The sequence below is a fragment of the Vigna umbellata genome, chromosome 8 (assembly GCF_029865625.1).
Source record: "Vigna umbellata cultivar VRB3 chromosome 8, Vumbellata_1.0, whole genome shotgun sequence".
Classification (NCBI taxonomy): domain Eukaryota; kingdom Viridiplantae; phylum Streptophyta; class Magnoliopsida; order Fabales; family Fabaceae; genus Vigna; species Vigna umbellata.
The window spans coordinates 33,022,403-33,040,810 of record NC_142172.1 but is presented as its reverse complement, the minus strand read 5'-3'; the positions used below and the strand labels follow the sequence as shown (position 1 = coordinate 33,040,810).

At 35.1% G+C, this 18,408-nt stretch overlaps 4 protein-coding genes across 6 annotated transcripts; all 4 read right to left on the bottom strand.

The window, feature by feature from the left end:
• Positions 1-525: 525 nt before the first annotated feature.
• LOC124823227 (epoxide hydrolase 1-like) lies at positions 526-2,357 on the bottom strand. Its single transcript, XM_047295403.2, has 3 exons — positions 1,829-2,357; positions 1,292-1,536; positions 526-1,102 (listed from the first exon to the last, which is right to left on the bottom strand). Exons 1-3 carry the CDS (start codon positions 2,300-2,302, stop codon positions 853-855), a joined length of 969 nt encoding a protein of 322 aa, XP_047151359.1. The 5' UTR covers positions 2,303-2,357; the 3' UTR covers positions 526-852.
• Positions 2,358-3,705: 1,348 nt separating this feature from the next.
• LOC124823249 (putative pectinesterase/pectinesterase inhibitor 28) lies at positions 3,706-5,724 on the bottom strand. The gene is made up of 2 exons (XM_047295427.2): positions 4,689-5,724; positions 3,706-4,544 (listed from the first exon to the last, which is right to left on the bottom strand). Exons 1-2 carry the CDS (start codon positions 5,722-5,724, stop codon positions 3,844-3,846), a joined length of 1,737 nt encoding a protein of 578 aa, XP_047151383.1. The 3' UTR covers positions 3,706-3,843.
• A 790-nt stretch (positions 5,725-6,514) lies between these two features.
• Positions 6,515-8,733, bottom strand: LOC124823226 (pectinesterase-like). Its single transcript, XM_047295402.2, has 2 exons — positions 7,839-8,733; positions 6,515-7,373 (listed from the first exon to the last, which is right to left on the bottom strand). Exons 1-2 carry the CDS (start codon positions 8,731-8,733, stop codon positions 6,673-6,675), a joined length of 1,596 nt encoding a protein of 531 aa, XP_047151358.1. The 3' UTR covers positions 6,515-6,672.
• Positions 8,734-13,930: 5,197 nt separating this feature from the next.
• LOC124823225 (enolase (DUF1399)) lies at positions 13,931-18,081 on the bottom strand. 3 transcript variants are annotated; one of them, XM_047295399.2, is made up of 9 exons: positions 17,524-18,081; positions 17,327-17,444; positions 16,836-17,240; positions 16,341-16,619; positions 15,587-15,904; positions 15,384-15,451; positions 15,170-15,294; positions 14,761-14,921; positions 13,931-14,664 (listed from the first exon to the last, which is right to left on the bottom strand). In XM_047295399.2, the coding sequence occupies exons 1-9, from the start codon at positions 17,718-17,720 to the stop codon at positions 14,116-14,118; spliced, it is 2,220 nt and encodes a 739-aa protein (XP_047151355.1). In that variant the 5' UTR covers positions 17,721-18,081; the 3' UTR covers positions 13,931-14,115. The 3 variants fall into 3 exon arrangements, with proteins under 3 accessions (XP_047151355.1, XP_047151354.1, XP_087953816.1); XM_047295398.2 differs by having other exon boundaries at positions 15,384-15,904; positions 17,524-18,074; XM_088097690.1 differs by lacking the exon at positions 17,524-18,081 and having other exon boundaries at positions 15,384-15,904; positions 16,836-17,229; positions 17,327-17,442.
• Between the last annotated feature and the right edge of the window lie 327 nt (positions 18,082-18,408).

The following is an 18,408-nucleotide window of genomic DNA, read 5'->3' as shown; positions in this document are numbered from 1 at the left end:
AAAACGAATATTTTATTTATTACATAAAATATTATTATTGATTTTTAATAATATTTAAATAATACAATAACTATTCAAAGTAAGATGATCAGTAAAATAAAAGTATAATGTACAAAGTTGGAAAAAAGTATATTAACTAAATAAACATAATAATTTTTATTTTATGCATTTAAGAAATTTTCTAATGTTAGTCATACCCTCAACAATTTTCTAATGTTAGTCATACTTTCAACAATTTTCTAATGTTGTCATAATCAACAAATTTTATATGAAAACGATTTATAATTGTTGTGTAAAAAACTATTATCCATTCACCTGGATAATGATTTTAAAATGTCTAAAATTTGGAAAAAGTACTTTACATTATGTCATCAATAAAATTTTACTCCATTATTATCTAATGCAATACTCTTTTGTTTTCCTGAAGGATGCTGTAATAAATGGTGCAAGATACCTTAAGATATTAATTGTAATTTTATTTGTATGACTTTTACATGAGCTGCGTTCTAGTAAAGTATTTTGTCGTATCATTAAAAGCTTCTTGACTTATACTCAATACTAAAAAAACTATACAGTAGACATTTTACTCACATAATTAATAGTTTCTCTGTCTATACACAAGATTAATAGACATATTAATTAATGATCTTTTTATCTGCCTTCAAGAATAGGACATTCTTATGGAGGAAAAAGTGATAGTACTTTTGCTTAAGATCTGACTATAACTCTGGGAAAAAAGTAATTTTGACTGAAATCATCCCAATAACTTTTCTTTATTAACAGTTTACACGCATAACCGAAACTTGATTTGCAGAATTGAAAGTGGGTTTGCTTTGAGATAGAAACTGTGACTCAGAACTTGTTGATGAAGTCATGAATGTGATTGGCCACATCGTGTGCTGCTTCTTGGTTGTTGAAATGGCCAACTCCTTCCTGCACCACCACTTCCTCCAGAGATGCCACATCTTTCTTGAAACCACCATTGTGAATGTACTCCTTCATCCCCGGGGAATTGTACACCAAGTCAACGCTACCTGTAATGAACTTAACCGGTACATTCTCGATTCCTACTCCAGTCCACGCTGCTGTCAGCTCCCAATTTCTGCAAAACCATCACCAAAATCATAACTTTTACAAACCATATTGCTTAATGCTTCATTGTATCAAATCTCATGTTAAGAACATTAGATAGATTAAGCTATGAAGCTCCCAGATTCTTTGCCAGTTTTGTTTTCCTTTTCTGTAAACAAACATCTGATATAATCCCAAATAGATTAATAAAGGAACTCACAGGTTGAGATTTCTGTAATAGTTCAAGCCTCCACTGAAGCCAGACTTGTTGAATTTCGTAACGAAATAATCAAGATCTTGTTGAGTGAGCCAAGAGGGCAGGGTATCTGGAGTATGGGGATTAAATCCAGTTCCATATTCCCCTTTCGGGAAAATGGGTGGACCGGAATGGCGCGTTGTGAGTATGTTCTTCATCAGATATGCAGTGTCAACGCGACCCAGCTCAGCTTCCATCTTCCCTGGTTCCTGTGCGACACATCACATCAGCACATACACTACTATGCTTAAAATTTATGAGATATAACATAACCCACTTCAAGCAAAATACAATCTCGTAACATCAATAGCAGTAGCATAGATTCACAAGGACACCACCCTATATGTAGCAGTACCATACACTTTTGGTGCTTACTTATCATTCTTTACTTTGATTTTTGTCTTGTTCCAGAGATATAGATCTCTGATATTACTTTATTGGAAGTATTCTAGAAGCAGTGTTGGTAGCTGATACGGAAGAGCTTAAAAGAAGAGAAAGTACCTGAAATCTGCATATGTAGTAGTCTTCTCCGTACAAGGCACGAAAAATATCGACGGTTTTCTGTTGGGGGTTTCGTCCGAGGAAGGGTCGGAAGGGGACACTGAGACAGACATACGCCTTGACTCTGTCTGGTCGGAAGAGGCAGAGGTACCAACCGAGGATGGCACCCCAGTCATGGGCCACAAGGAACACTTTGTCCACACCCAGAGAGTCGATGAGCGCCACGATGTCACCCAGAAGGTGGAAACACGTGTAGGCGGTGATTGGCGCAGGGGCATCGGAGTCACCGTAGCCTCGGAGGTCAGGGGCAACAGCACGGTAACCGAGGGAACTGAGATAGAGAATCTGGTGGCGCCATGAGTACCAGAGTTCGGGGAAGCCATGCAAGAACAAGACCACTGGACCTTCTCCCTTCTCTGCAACATGCATCTTTATGCCATTTACTTCCACCGTTCTGTGAACTATGCTCTCCATCGTTTCTTTTATCTCTCTGTTATCTGTTCTGGTTATCTTCTGCAGATGAACACCTCCTTCCCTTACTTATACTTCCCACCTCATTCAAAACAATTTATTCTTTTTTATTATTTATATTCTTTCTTCTTCTCTTTTATCAAAATATTTCAATTTTAATAAAAATGCGGCATAAGTACCATATATGATATTACAGTATTTCAATTTTCATATGATGGAGTCTGTTTGAATTTTCTTTTTAATAAATTTATTGGTTTAACTAAATAAATTTTATGTAATATTACATGAAAGAGTGAAATATTTATTACAAAATATAAATAACGTTTGCAAGTTAAGATTGCTTTTTTAGGGACTAAAAAGCGACCAAAACATATTAATAAACAAAAGCGAATAGATCGGTGATAAAAAAAAGTGATATATGTATCACATGTTATTAATATAATCTTTGAAACTTTAATCAGCGGCGGCTCATCTTTTCTAATATAATATAGTTTGGGATAAAGTCGGGTGTATCAAATTCAATGCATGTAGTACTGTTATAATAATAGTAGTAAAATAATATATTTTACTTTTGTTTACGTGTGAATGGACAGGTCCGCACTCGGTGTCTTTTTAATTTTTCAAACACTTTTTTTAAAACATTATAGTAATTCTTTAAAGTTAAAAACAATAATAATTCATGCACACTAAAAAGATTTATCAAGACTTAAAAAATACATTTAGAGAGAAAATTTAATTATGGGATATATCATATGATAAGAAAAGAAATAAAAGAATAAATATGTAACAAATGTATACAAAATTAAAATGTATTACTTTTTGAACATGTTTTTTTATAAAGAAGATCATTTTACAGAAAGTATAAACAATAATAAGTTTATAAGATATATAATGTAATATGAAGAGAAAAATATAAACAATAAAACATGTGTTTAAGATAAAGATGTATAGTTTCAGGATGAATACTAAGATATGTTAATAATTTTTTGAAAAAAGAAATTTTTTATAATTATGTTATTATTTTATTGGTACGTATATTTGAAATTACTCACAAAAATTACGGTAAAAAAAATATAAAAAAACATTTTCCTTTGATTGTTTAATTTGGTTTCATTATCCCGCTTTCATGATGCTATATATAAATCTAACACTTTGATTTTACTTGAATTTTCTCTCACTGACGTCAGATTACAATGAGTTTTGAAATTGGACAAGTTATCATGTTAGTAGGACTTTATAAGAAGTTGTATCGATCCGAAAAGATTTGGCATTTGAAGTGATGAGAATAAGAAGCAACGTCCATACGAAGTATATATATTCAATTTTGTTAACAACAAAATCTCCTAAGGAGAGGTTTAATTACATTAAATCTATGTACTCCTAAAGGAACGAGTGATGATCTTTCTGCAGTTGGAGAATTTTGGCATTACAGAATATACAAAAAGTTGAAACTAATGAAATAAAAGTGAAAGATCGAAGCCTTAATCAAACGAGTCTAGTCTCTGGGATGCACATTAGCACGCATGCTCCTTTCTAAAAAATGTTTAGCGCTTGGGGAGGATGTCAGGGTAGTAAGGAATCCTAGTAATTCTAACCCATTGATCTCCATGAAAAAACTTGAGTGGTGTGAATTGCCTGGCAGATTTTGAATTGAGTTTCTTGATCCCACGCCATTTTACACGCTTGGATTTGTTTGAACCAGGACCACTGTTATTGTACTCACCATAGAAACAAGTGTTCATACCTGAAGGACCCCGTCGTCCTTGCTTTGCCATATACCCCTCAGGTTTAATAATGTCCTCCATGTAAGTGTTCATGAAGATGGTCCTCGAGTAATTCTTCAGTGGACGACCAAGGTAAGCCTTCCTATCAGACTTCACTTTACGCTTGGCCACGATGGAACTTCCTTGGATCACTATTCCTGATGGTTGCTGCTTCTCCTTTCTACCTTGAGAAGTCACAATCAATTGTTGGTTTTTCAATGGCTTTCTCACCACGAAAGTGCACTTTTGAAAAACAGCCACTGCATCACCAAAGACAAAATCCACCGTGCCTGAAACGGTGCATTCCCGATAAAATTGACGCATGGCATGAACATGCAACGTGCCCTCGTACCCATCTATTGAGCATCTGTAGAAAATGGATCTGTCTGCTTGGACCCTTAGGGCTACTGCTTCATGTTTCTGGGGACCAGCGGAATTCTCAAACCCTATATTGAGGGCCACAAAGTAATCTCCATGGATAGCTGCATGCATACATAAACTAATTAACATGGCAATATAACACGATCACTTCATCACCACCGATATTCTTCAAATTGTTTGTAAAACAGACTTAATCTTGTTTATTTTTCGTAGCAAGATCCTATATAAGGAAAGGATATGCATACCAACTGAGGCGGTTTTGTAAGTAATCATCCCGTCCACGAAGTTTCTCTTGCCTGTGATTCGTGTTCTATTGGGACCATCACCGACAAACACGACCCGAGTCATGGTTTTAGCGACTTCAACGTACTCCCGATAAACACCCTCCCTAATGTAAATCACGAATGGCTTCTTGTTCTTCTTAGGCACCATCTTTAATGCCTCGCCGATGCTCTTGAACTTTTCGCTACCATCTTTCGCCACAATCGCATTAGCCTTCAGTCTGTGAGAACTTTGATGAAGGAGTCTACGAACACCAGCACCACTATCATCATCAACAACCCACGAGGGAATAACCTCACCGTGACCAAAAACGTGTTCGCCACCCTCAGCAAGTTGGCGACTCCCGATTTCCGTACCCAATTCGACAGTACTAACAAGTGCTGAGATGATGGCAAGGGCGTTGCTGCTCAAGTGCATGGAAGTGGTCAACAAGTTCCTCATCTTAATCCGTGCATGGGTGGTGGTGTTCTTGAAACCATCCAGGCAAGTCTCTTGGTACGTGATTGCACCGCTAAGCCAAACTTTCAAACTAGTGAGAATGTTGTTCAGATTGTCGAGATCAAACTTGCCCATTTTCTCAATTGACCTTTTGAATTCTCCAGTGGAAAGACCGAGCAGTTGCTTGCATGTTGCAAGCGCCATCTTGGCTCTGGGGTCACTCCCATTCTTGTGCATGTTATCTATTTTTTTTAGTTCTTTACCTATTTTCTTCATGGTTACATTGAATGCAATTTTAATGAGTTCTCTGGAGTCTGTGATGTTCCCAGCATCTTTCATCAGGCTTTTCTCACATTCTTTCTGGTACATTGTGGGTTTACAAAGGATTTTCACCGCTTTCACAGAGGAAATAACGCGGTCCTTCTGTCGTCCTGCATTGTTGGAACTTTCTGTCTCCACGTTAACGCTAAATGCGATGCCTATGACACAACCCACAAGGAAGATGGTACAGACAGTAATAAAGGCGATATTCCTCTTCCTTGGTCCATCTTCCTCGCTCATTTTCAATTAACCGCGCCCTTTCAACACTTCAATAGTGCAATACAATAAGACTAAGCGTAACGCATACTTTACTAATAACCAAACAGGTTATTAAACCTTGTCGGTGGTTTTTTTATTTTGGTTCCTGCGCGTGTTGTGTAACAGAAAGAGACGCGCAGAGAAGTGAAGAGAAAGGGCCCGCTGAGGCTGCGGCAATCCCCCGTCAAACCCTTTTGGAGTTTGCATCTCTGTGATCGGTATGGCCAAAATAGAAAATCCTTTGTATGTAGATCAAATAGTGGTTCAGAACTTGGTTATGCTCAAAATAGTAAAATATCCTTTTTTTTCTAAAACTGATCAAGCTCAGAAACCGCACAATATATAGAAACAATTTGAGGTTTCTGTTCTTACCTTGGATTCTGATAATTTTAGCATCATCAGCCCTGTTTTGAATCCTTCATCTCATTTGCAGATCTTTGTTCACGCCATTTCGCCATTTCCTTTTCCTTTTGTTCATGAATCAGCGGGAACCAATTTAACCCATGTGTCATTTATTAGTTCGGGCAAACAAAAACAAGAAAATTTAGCTAGCCTGATAAAAGGAAATTAAAAAATGTTTCGACGTATCCTAACTTTTTTATTAAATGATTTTTCTTCTCTAATGTTATAGTGTTAAATATATTTTAACTCATATCATCATCACATTGTGAACTAAGGGGAGAGATTTTTTAACAATTAAGATATTTAATCTCTCTTCTTTCAAACCAAACAGGGCGTTTCATACATTTTTCCATTAATAATAAGGCAAAACTTTCCTTAAGAACTCATTTGATTAATTTATTTTTTCAATTTCTTGACATGCATAATATGCGTTCACAATATAAAGGTTATAGATTTACATCAGGCATCACTTGATACGATCAATTTAGTCAAAACAAGTTGAAGTGTGTAAGCTGCACCAAAGAAAAATTACTGTAACCCAGCGTTGAAAGGTACTCCTGTGGAGGGTAGCCATTTATCACCTTGAATAAACTTCTTCACCGTGAAGTCAAGTGCATCGTTTTCATCTATGAGATGGTAACCTTCCCATGTGACCCTATTGCTGGTGTTTGAACCAGGTCCCCAGTTTGCAAACTCTGCATAATACAGTGTGCTCAAAGCAAAATCCCCTGACCATTCTGTCCACCCCTTCGGATCAATTAGGCCATCCATGCAAGATTTTATGTAAACAGTCCTAGAATACTCCTTCCAAGGCCTACCCAAATATGTCTGTATCCCATTATAGTTGCTAGTAGCATCACCCAATTCTCTGGCTCCTATTATGCAGCAGTTCTGTATGGAGATTCCAGTGTTTTGGTTTGGATCTGTTCGGCCTTGTGCGGTGATTGCATTGAACTGGTTTTGCATAGGGAGTCTTGGATACATGCTACAATCCTGGAATACTGTTGCTGCATTGCCGAATATAAAATCCACTGTGCCATAAATGTCACAGCGTTTGTAGAATTGCCTTAGGGAGTGTACGTACAGTGTGTCTTGGTAACCCTCAAAACTGCAATTATAGAACGTAGACATGTCTGCCCCGTTTCTCACAGCCACAGCTTGATGCTTGCTGGACCCAGCAGTGTTACGAAATGTTATGTTCACGGCAACAAACCCTTTTCCAACAACAGCTGCACAACAACACAACACAGTTGTAGCAGACAAAGTAGTCTAACTTTGACACAAATATATATATTTTATATATATGTATGTATGACAATTTTAGTAGCCATACTATAGATAGTTACTCGTATTAATGTTGAATTTGACAGCATGTAACTTACTAACTTGATTTCCGTCCTTGTCAGATCAAGCATTGAAAGTTCACATATACTAGAAATAAGGTCAATTTATAATATATATAAGTTAGACGCAAACTTCACCGTACAAGCCGGTACAAGCCGGTTTTGTGAAATTGAATTAGGTTTAAAATTCAATTCTAATATAATATCAGATTAACTTTTACGCACGAGATCGTGTTGGAAGTGTTGGAAGTCTCACAAACTCAATTTCTAATTTCTAATACAGTGCTGGAAATTAATGCGCATGCATAAGCAGAAAATACGTGACATAATATGCAATCGAACATAGCTTACCAAAAGTTGCAGATTGGAAAGTGGTCCAGCCATCGACAACGCTTCGATCGCCGGTGAGTACGGTGCGGTTGATACCATCTCCAACCAACATCAGGTTCTGCTTGCTCTTAGGAATAGACACGTACTCATTGTAAATCCCCGCGACAACATAGATTACATGGTACCCGTTGTTGGTGCCGCTGTTTTCAGGTGCAGCAGCCACAGCATCATTTATGGTGGTGAAATCACCAGACCCATCAGGGTTCACCACCACCTTTTGCCTCACCTCCACATTGTCAACGCCTGTTTGGAGTAACTTTCTATTAGCAATCGTCTCAACTGTGGCTGATCCTTCCATGGCATCGCTAACCCAACCACGGGTGAAAAGGGCCAGAGATATGCTATATAGTTTGATCGCATCGGAAAGTGGACTTGACAAGGCATTAGTAACTACAGGAAAGGGAGTCACCTCGTTAAAACCATTCAAGCACGTTTGTTGATTGGTTAAAGTGGCACTGAGCAAGGTATGCAAGTCGTAGACTTGATAGCCAGTGACGGTGCTTTGAATGGCTTGGAGGACATTGGAGAAGAAATCAATATTGAGTTGTGAAAGGTTGAAGCAATCTTGAAGGGCGTGTAATGTTGAACTAGGAATGGCGTAGTTGTTTGAGAGATAAGAAGAGAGCAATGCAGCAAGCGTTTTTGTTGTTGATAAGGATTGGTGAAGGAGGAAACGGCATTGGTCATGTGTGGATAAATATTGAGGTGGTAGAGTGGTTTTGCAGAATGCAGGGTAGGGAGTAGTGTTGCATGTGCTATCTGAGAAGGAGAAAGCAACATGAGAGGAAGAAACGAAGAGAATGAAGAGGAAAACAAGGGTGTACAATGTGGTCCAGGTCTTCATTTTTGTTGCCATAGCAATGTGTTGATGTCTGTGGAGACTTATGCTTTTGTATATTTATATTTAGCTGCATTAAATTCTGGGTACAAAATCTGGTCCATTTTTCTAAAATAATTATGAAGTTAAATTTTAGTTTAAATCTGAGTCTCTGTATTATTCTTCATGTAAATATATATATATATATATATATATATATATATATATATATATATATATATATATATATATATTTTTCCTCCTCAGACCAGAGTTATATCCTCTTTCATAGTGTATATTAAGAAAATGGGTTTTTTAGAATACATTTGAAAGCTACTTATGAAACATGAATAAAAGAAACTAATTATAGATTAAAAATTTAGAAATACATCCTAGATTGATTAAAAGCTAAGAAAATGGATACTCGCGATGATCAACTGTGCAACTTCCACGTTCTTTTTGTATCTTGATTGGTAGCAAACACGAGGATATTAGGCAAGACGTGTGAGAAAGAAATAACCTTTGATTTCACTGAAGGAAGAAAGGGTTGAGTTAGTGAGTGGAAGGCATGTTTAAATTCCAACGTGCGTAGAAGTCAATAGTTATTAGGTGATATCGTCACAAATAGATTATACTTGTTCAATAATCACTAACAAATCATCTACACAATTGTTGACATTGTCTACTAAATAAATAATTATTTCAAAAATATCTTTATTAGCTTCCTCCAAACGAAATTTAGTTATTATAAATTTTTCATAAGTGTGTTTAAATTCATACAAAACACGAAAAATAAATTAAAATCAGCACAAGTGGTGACTTAGACACTGTATAATATAGAAAATTTGATAGCTATATTAGTTTGTTCTATTAATTCTAACTAATATTTCAAAATACAGTATCACTAGTTATTTAAACTAATATACTTGTCCTCTTTTTCCATCATAATCATTTCATTCACAATATCACAAAAGTTTTACAAAACAATCAAACATTACTATTCATAAGATATTATATATCATATAGTATAATAATTAATGAATAAAAATAATTAACTTCCAATATCTTCACTTAAAATTTTAATTTAACTAAGTTTCAAAGACTCTACCTCATACATACATGATATTATATCTATACAAAAAAAATTCATTTCAATTATAAATATATCCTAATGATCATATATGGATAGAGATTCATCTCGAACCCAAAAAAAAGTCACATATACAAGCATATTTTCGAAATTGGATTCTCAACTGATTTCCCCCTCTTCATAATACACTTATGACACTTATTTTAATGTTTTAAAATATATTTAAAAGATTTGCAAAATATTAATATCAATGTATTAGATTTTCAAAATCACTCCAAACCAAAATAAAAGATAAATTTACTCTATTAAAGATTTCGATTAAAGATTCTGATTTAGTAGTATTGTAATATTTTATCTAAGACTCCTATGCTATAGAGGAAAGGCAAAATGTAACTCTAAGAGAGATAGTAATTTTTTTAATTTTTTTTATTTGTAGTTTGACCTTTTTAATAATGAAATAATCAAGTTCCATTTATAAATACTACTTCTACTCTTAGAGACTTTCTATATCTTACAAAAGTCTTATAATAAATGAAATATAATAAGAGATCTCTTAATAATTCATTAAATTAATATGTATTTTTCATTTATAAAATATGACATTGTAGCGAAATTTATTATTAATTGAATTTATCTTGTCACATCAAATATAAACAAGAGAGATTTACAATATTTAAATGGGTTGTTCAATAATCATTCAATAATGAGATTTTATTGAAAAGGAAAAAGTTTTTTTAACAACTTTTTTTGACAACAATCTGTGGTAGCTTGTGATTAGTCCATTTCAAATATACGGACCAATAAAACAGTGACACATAGTCTACTGTCAAAAAGTTGTTAACATATCATGGTCCTATTTAAAACCTTCAACTCCATAAGATTGACTTACTATATAAGATTTATCTTCAATTATATATTATGATTTGATATTATCTATGATCAATATTGTAGGATCTTTCATATAGTCGCTCACCTTAAGGATTAAACATGGAATTGAAGAAGATCCAATAATAAATGAATCGATAAAAATAAAAATTAACTAAGATTTTTTATTTATTTTAATATTATATTAAAAGGAAAAAAATATTTATCTATAATATCTAATCATATTTTATTTTAATATAAAATGTTATTCCTAAATATCTACCTGAAGTTGACATTTTTATGTTTGATTAAATTTTTTTAGAAGTCCAATATGACTCAAATATTAATTTGACAGGTTTACAAGTATATTTAAGAGTCTGTTACGTGATAATTTAACATTAAGATGAGACAAAATTTGTAAGTAAAAATTTACAAGAATCAAATTAAAACTATTTAAATGATATAGTATATTTTAAAGGTGTAGCGTGAAATTCATAACAACTTGTTTTTAAGAACAAAATTTGCAATAAGATATCTAGATAAAATAAACCATTTTTAATGAACTTATTCATCAAATTTCATTTATTTTGCATGTAATGAAACGCATTTAATATTTTAAAATATAATTAAATATGCAATTTAAATATATTACAAAAAAATTTAATATCGCAATAATTATTATTATTATATTTATGTAAACAAGTTTTTAAACAACTTGGTATGTGAAGCTTGAAAGTATTTTAAATTAGTTACATTATGATATTTTAATAGAATAAATTTTAATAAAAATGTTTGTCTCATTTAGTTTCTCTAAAATTATACTAATATGATATTATACTTGTGTATTATTTTCAATTATACTAATATGACATGATTTTAATTTTACAAAACAAAAGAATAGACAAATCTTCACTTAATAATAATTTTCATATAATTTCACAAATATGTTAAAACTTAGGTAGACTAATTATACATTTATCTTGTAATATTTATAAATTTGATAAATTGAATATATATTATTTTATAATATGTTTAGACATAGTAAAATAATTTGGAATTATTTTGTTAGAGAAATTTTATCGGTAATAATGTATGGTTTTTTTATTTATTATATTTCACTAAATATACTTTTATTAATCACTATATGTTATTACATTTGATGGAATAACTACTTATTAATGATAAATTAAACTATTAATTTTTTTAATACGGTAAAATTAGTAGCACTAGCATTATCATTTAAAACATTTTAAAATAAATACATGATTAAATTATTGATTATAAAATTAATGAAAAATAATTAATAAATAGTTTTTGAATTTTAGAAATATATATATAATTTTGACGACTTTATAAAATATGATATATTTTTATGATTGATTTTTAATTTTCAATATGATATAAAATATTATAAAATAAGAGTAATTTGTGTAAACAACTTTTATTAGTCAGTAAATTCTTTTATTTTCTAACAATAATATCAGTATTTAAATTTTTTTTATGTCATAAATAATTTTTTGACACATGTAATTAAGATAATTATTATAATCTTCAGAAACTTTACTTGTTATAATTTTTAGGTTTAATACCTCTTTTGGTCCCTCGAAAGGGGGCAAATGTTCAATTGGATCCTACGTTTTTTTAGAAGTTCAATGTGGTCCCAAATTTTGTAAAAAGTGTGCAATCAAGTCCTTTTTGGAAACGGTGTTAATTTTTTAACGGAGCAGCTGACAGGGTGGACTGAAGTTAGCTCCGTGTCTGTGAGAGGGTAATACGTGGTTTTCCTAATTCGAAAAATCCTAAATTTGAAAATTAGGAACCTAATTAAAATTAGAATTAAGAGGGAAAACTCCCAATCTGAAAGGATTATGAACCCTAAATTGGAAATCCCAATTTCTTTCTACCCTCTTCTTCTTATGTCTGCTTCGTCACGCTCATGTGAGGGAAAGATATAGTTTTCCCTTCTCTTCTTCTCCTTCGGCGCTGCTCTGCAACCATATGGCAGCTTCCTTTCTCTCACGTTGGGACAACTCGCGACAGCTTTGGGGTGGTCCACGGCGGCGGAGCTTGTGAGCGACACAGCGGCAGAGGCGCGACCCTTGGGGTTTCGATGGTGGTTCGCGGGGTGGGTCTCGAGCGACAAGTTTGCGAAGATCAACGAAACTTCGTCGAGGTTGGCCGCTGGATCTCTGGGTTTTGGTTTTTGTTTTTGGTTCTGGTTTTCTGCAGGTGGAGGGCTGGCCTCGCGGTATGGTTCGACTTCTTCGACCTGGTTCGTCGGCGGCGAAGGACGGAGCTTCTGGTTTATTCCTTCAGCGGCGGTCTTTGGTCTTGGAACGAGGGGAACTCAAGCAATATGTTTGCTAACAATAGATTCATCTCTGTATGTTTGCGTATGGAATTCGGCTAGCATATTCTATTCCTTCTAAATAACATGATTCCTGAATGCCGTGATCATTTTGGGTGACAAGAACAAGATGAATGCCACGTATCACCCTCACACAGGCACGTATCACCCTCTCACAGTCACGTAGCTAACTTCAGTCCACCCTGTCAGCTGCTCCGTTAAAAAATAAAAAGGACTTGATTGCACACTTTTTACAAAATTTGGGACCACATTGAACTTCTAAAAAAAGTAGGACCCAATTGAACATTTACCCCTTTCGAGGGTCCAAAAGAGGTATTAAACCTAATTTTTAATTGCTAAATTCTACAATGTTAAGCTCCAAATATTTTCTTTAAGTATAATATGGGTAAGTCACGTGACATTCTCAATTAATTTAGTTTATTTCCACTCTTTATCTACGAGATAATAAATTGAATTCAGCACCTTAAATATCGTGATACCGAGCACACAAAGATGTAAATCAAAATTTTACCAAATTTAAAATCAGACTTAATTTGTACATATAAATAAAGTATATAAAAAAAAATTACGGTTAATCCAATTTTGAAATATAATAAAAAGAAATTCACACTTAATCATGAAAACAAAAACAAAAAATTCACGAACTTCAAAATTCGGTGACCAGCTCCTTTCTCTCTCGGTTCCTCCATTCTCTGATTCCTATTAAGTAGCTCCAATTTATATGCACCTTCCACCGTGGTTTTTTTTTTTTTATTAAAATATTAGTGACGAAGTTGAAAATTTATTGATAATGAATTGTAAAAAAAGATGTTGTAATTGTTGAAATTGGACATAAGAGTTATCACATGACTGATAATTAAATTATAAAATTACAATTTATACATGCAAACAACTAAGGTCAGCAAGGAGGCAGGTACTCACAAGCCACAAACAAACCATTTTATTGAACTGGTTTTACAATATTTATATAAATTGTTATCCTCCAACAAATTTTTGGGGCTCAGGGTTTTGAATTCCAATAAAAATGTGAACTTGAAGAAGCTAAAATTTTGTAAACAATGACAGTAATAGATAGTATTTGCTAGAATTGAAGACAGGATTAACTTAGAATGCTTTGTTTGTACAACATGTCAGTACCTTCCCCTGGTGACTGACGTAACGTTGGATACCTCTTTAGCTGATCTACTGCATCAGATTTCATGACAACCCCAGCATGCCAATGCCAAGGTTGAAGATAAGTTGAATCAATGGATGAGGACCATGAACATGGATGAAGTATCACAGAACCCCAATCTCTACTTCCAAACCTTGCTTCCTTTAATCTTCTTCTCACCAACAACCCTCCCACGTCTTGTTTCTTCATTTCTGATACACTTCTCAGTATTGAAATGCAAAGGAGAAGCATCAGCACTGCATCTTCTTCGGGCGATACTTCAACAACCAATAGCCTCCAATTTAGAAGTGCAGTTGCTTTTCCATCTTGGTTTTCTTCTGTCAAACGCACTACTGTTACAAAATAATCCTCCTCTTCCTCTTCCTCTTCCTCAATCTCTTTCTCCTCTAACTCTATTCTCATGTCTTCACCTTTTCTCTTTGACTTTGTTTTCTTTACTTCATATTGCATTTGCCTCCCTCTCAATAACTGCACCTGCGGTTATTTATTGCAAACTTGGGTGTTAGCCAAATTAGGAAGCAAAAAATTGCATTTGTTTCATGACAACATTTAGGAAAGTTGACACTCTACCGATGACTCTGGAGAGGTTTGATTTAGCAAACAAAAGGTGAGACCTGACACTGATTGTGATGACTCCCATTGTATTGTTAGCTCATCTCCAGTTGAAAACTTCCATGCAGCTTTACATTGTTCAGTAGGTTCCTTTGGCGTTGCAGTGGCCACCACCTTCTCTGTACTAGACAAACAAAACTAGAAAATATTACTAGATCGAAACAAAACACGACAATATTTCAGACAACTTTTGAATCCGGACTAATATGAATGATATAAGGTATGAGAACAAGGCATTTGAAAGCAGAATTGTGGTTTTCTTATTATTCAGACCAATATCAATTCTGCAAGGAAGATAAGACAAGACAAACACAAACACAAACACATTGATCGTCATTAAATTTATGTAACATGTCATAAAACATACCAGGGGCTCTACCAATGGGACCAGCAACATAAGACCAAGAGCCCTCACGTATCTCTATAATCCTATCTTCCCATTTAACAGCTGAAGGAGTTTCGATCCCTCTTCTCCAAAATCCTCCTGCTACCCTGTAGTTCAAACATTTGCCATTTAGTTAGTAAAAAAATGCTATAAACCATGCCAACTATATCTTACTGGAAGAATTGAAGAACTTCACCTAATTCTAACAACAAAACACACTCTCCCTGCATGATCGAGAACCGTGCGAGACAACCATCGCCCTTCCTGTGGACGATAACTACTCATTTTCAGAATGACATCAGATATCATTGACCCAGCATCGTCAGTGACTCGATCAGGTACACATTTCAACAAGTACGGTGCTTGAACTGGTGGAGTTATTGATGTAAAAACATTCACCTGTTGACTAATTTCCTTTTCCAAAGTTAAAGAATCTGCTCTCAATAAATCATTCCAGCCGAATGAAACCGTGTCCAGCAGGCTACTTCCTCTCAGACATTTACCACCATGACGACGAAACTCAAGCATAACTCCCTTGGTTCCAAATTCACAGTAAAAGTGCCAAGCTTTTTTCCATGAATCATCGGTGAAATTGGAGAAGGCTTTATCTAGCTTTAGTTCACTATGACACCTTGTTATTCTGAGGCGTAGGAAATCACGGTTTATATCCTTCTGCAATGTTTTTATTCTTTGCTTAAGTCTCACGAACACACAGGCCTGCATGATAAAAATTAGCCGCACTTCATTCTTGTGCAATACTGTCACGTTTGTCCATGATATTCTGTTTCAGGGATTGTTTGAAATATTTGTTATATATGGTTGCAACACCATCACTTATACTCTATTGCATAGAAGCTTCGGTAAGTTCATCATACATGTATGAAAATATTACAAACCAAAACATCTGAGTGACACTGTACAGCAAATTTCCTGTTTAGGCAAACTCAAGCAAAAGAACGTAGCTATAGGATTACACTTTTCCTACCACAAAAATTGATGATGGTGTTTCCTAACATTAACCGCACAAAAACAACTTCAGGTCATTTACCACAAAGACTTGAAAGAAAAATAGGAATCCAGTACACAACATTCTGACAAGTATACTAGAAAAAAAGACAACAATAGAAGCAGAGAAAGAGAGTAAGAAATTGACCTCAAGTAAAAATCTTGGAAGCATGGATCTGTATTTTGTATTGACATCTGTGCTTGATTCTTCCCAATAGACAGGGGATTTAATTGAGGTAACACCTTCCAATGTGAAAGGCAGCTCCCCACCTGCTTTCTCATAAGGTTGATTGAATGCCCTATCCCACAATTTCTTGGTTTCTTCAAAATCCTTTTCCTTCGGGGTTTCAGACAAAGTTACCACCTTCAGCAGATCATTTTCTACGGCTAATGCTTTCAAATCATCAAAATACACTGTTGGGTAGCTCTACTCCGTTAAAAGCAAAACAATTGAAAGAACATAGCAGAAAGTCAGAAAGAGGAATTGAGAAAATTAACTGAGGCTGAGTCATCAAAAGAACAAATAGCGAAATAAATTTCATTCTAGTGGTTACTTCATCCGGGAGTGAGAAATCAAGACTTAAGATGTTGAGTGTGAAAGCATTTAATTAAGAGGAGAACGAAACGCAACAAAAAGACACACCTGGTGGGTCAGCCACATTAAGAGGATGTCCGAAGCAGGAACAAAACGCGAAGAAAACTCATGCGCGAACCTCTGCAGCATAAACAAGAAAGCCCTGTATCGCTGTCTGGCGGCAATCAAGTACACAACCTCAGACCTGTACGGCTCAACGAACATGGAGCACAACAATAACCTCTGCTTCTCAACTTCCTTAAACACACCCTCCTTCAAACTCCCCCCAACAACCTCGCCACCCGAATCCTGCGAATCCGAACTCGCCTCGTTCTCAAACGACTCCAACGGGTATCTGCTGCTCCAAATCTCAATGCATCGCATCAACGCGTACTCTCGGTTCTCTTCGTCGAAAATTCCCGCCCTCCCTATCAGCTTCGAGAATCTCGTCTCGCAGTACTCCCTGTAACTCACCTAAAACGGTAAACAACATTACAAACTGATTTACTTCACTTTATTTTTCTTTAATTTTCACGAAAACAAAAGATAAACGAACTCACGGGGTTTAAAGTGTGACAGAACCAAACCCATTGGACGTCAAGCGCAGGAAGAATTACGGGAGGAGCAGAGTCCGGAAGCGTGAGATCAGCAATCAACGGCATCCAGAAATCATGGTACCTGCAAAACCGCTCCACCGTCAGATGAGTTAAGTAAACCAAAACAAACAAGCGAGGTAACTTTTTTCCATAGAGTTTACCTTCTTATGGCCTCCACCATAATGGACGTGTGGTGAAGCCATACCGAATCGGCCACGGTACTCAAGAAGGCGATATTTCGCCTGGCCGCCGACACGAGATCGATCCCAAGCCGTATCGCGGCGATTTCCGGTAACTCGCCGAGACTTGTGGAGGAGGTGCTGGGCGAGATTTCGGAACCGTGGAGATTGTCCGACATGGTTTTGGTGGAGGAGTATGATAGTGTTTTTTAGTTAGTGAGAGGCATGATTGAGTTGCGTGGAGAGGGAAACATAGTTGCGTCTTTCGTGAGAGTAAATAATATCTGGTGAAATGGATGAAGACGATGTTGTTGTTGTTGACTTGTTTGCTGTCGGAATTTGGAACAAAGAGAATGAGAGTAAGTAGAAACGGAGTTGATTGAGGAAGACAAGAATGACCGTGAGACTGAGTTCTGAGCTGTCCCTGTTTGAACACGTGTGACCATCCCCTCCCTCACTCACTCACACTCTGCTCCCAAGGTTAAGGTTATGGGATAGGGATTAGAATAAATGATCATTTTTCTAATTTTGGAATAGAAAATAAACAATAATATATTTAAAAGAAAAAACTAGATTTTCCTTTAAATGATATGTTAAGTCCTTTGAGGATTCAAAATCAACTTTGTGATTATTATAGAAATTTACAAAATAGAATGTAGAATGAGATTTGTAAGAGCATACATATTGTGATTTTGCTAATCATATGAGTTTGTAAAACCACTTAACGAAACAGGGGAGATAAAATTCTGTGTTCTGCCATGGTGATGGTAGTGTTGTGGTCCCATGCATAGATCAGAAAATAATAATGCGATGCACATGTCAGAAGGTGGCTATAAAAAGTGGTATATCATGTCACTTGCATATTGG

Bases quoted from the DNA above. Each gene is read 5' to 3' on its own strand.
- LOC124823227 (XM_047295403.2), bottom strand. From the start codon at position 2,302: ATGGAGAGCATAGTTCACAGAACGGTGGAAGTAAATGGCATAAAGATG. The intron at 1,537-1,828 runs GTACTTTCTCTT...TGTGTCGCACAG, and splicing joins ACTACATATGCAGATTTCAG to GAACCAGGGAAGATGGAAGC. The intron at 1,103-1,291 runs GTGAGTTCCTTT...ATGGTTTTGCAG, and splicing joins TATTACAGAAATCTCAACCT to AAATTGGGAGCTGACAGCAG.
- LOC124823249 (XM_047295427.2), bottom strand. From the start codon at position 5,724: ATGAGCGAGGAAGATGGACCAAGGAAGAGGAATATCGCCTTTATTACT. The intron at 4,545-4,688 runs GTATGCATATCC...GTATGCATGCAG, and splicing joins TTACAAAACCGCCTCAGTTG to CTATCCATGGAGATTACTTT.
- LOC124823226 (XM_047295402.2), bottom strand. From the start codon at position 8,733: ATGGCAACAAAAATGAAGACCTGGACCACATTGTACACCCTTGTTTTC. The intron at 7,374-7,838 runs GTAAGCTATGTT...GTTGTTGTGCAG, and splicing joins TTTCCAATCTGCAACTTTTG to CTGTTGTTGGAAAAGGGTTT.
- LOC124823225 (XM_047295398.2), bottom strand. From the start codon at position 17,720: ATGTCGGACAATCTCCACGGTTCCGAAATCTCGCCCAGCACCTCCTCC. The intron at 17,445-17,523 runs GTAAACTCTATG...GCGGTTTTGCAG, and splicing joins ATGGTGGAGGCCATAAGAAG to GTACCATGATTTCTGGATGC. The intron at 14,665-14,760 runs GTAGAGTGTCAA...AAATAACCGCAG, and splicing joins AAACCTCTCCAGAGTCATCG to GTGCAGTTATTGAGAGGGAG.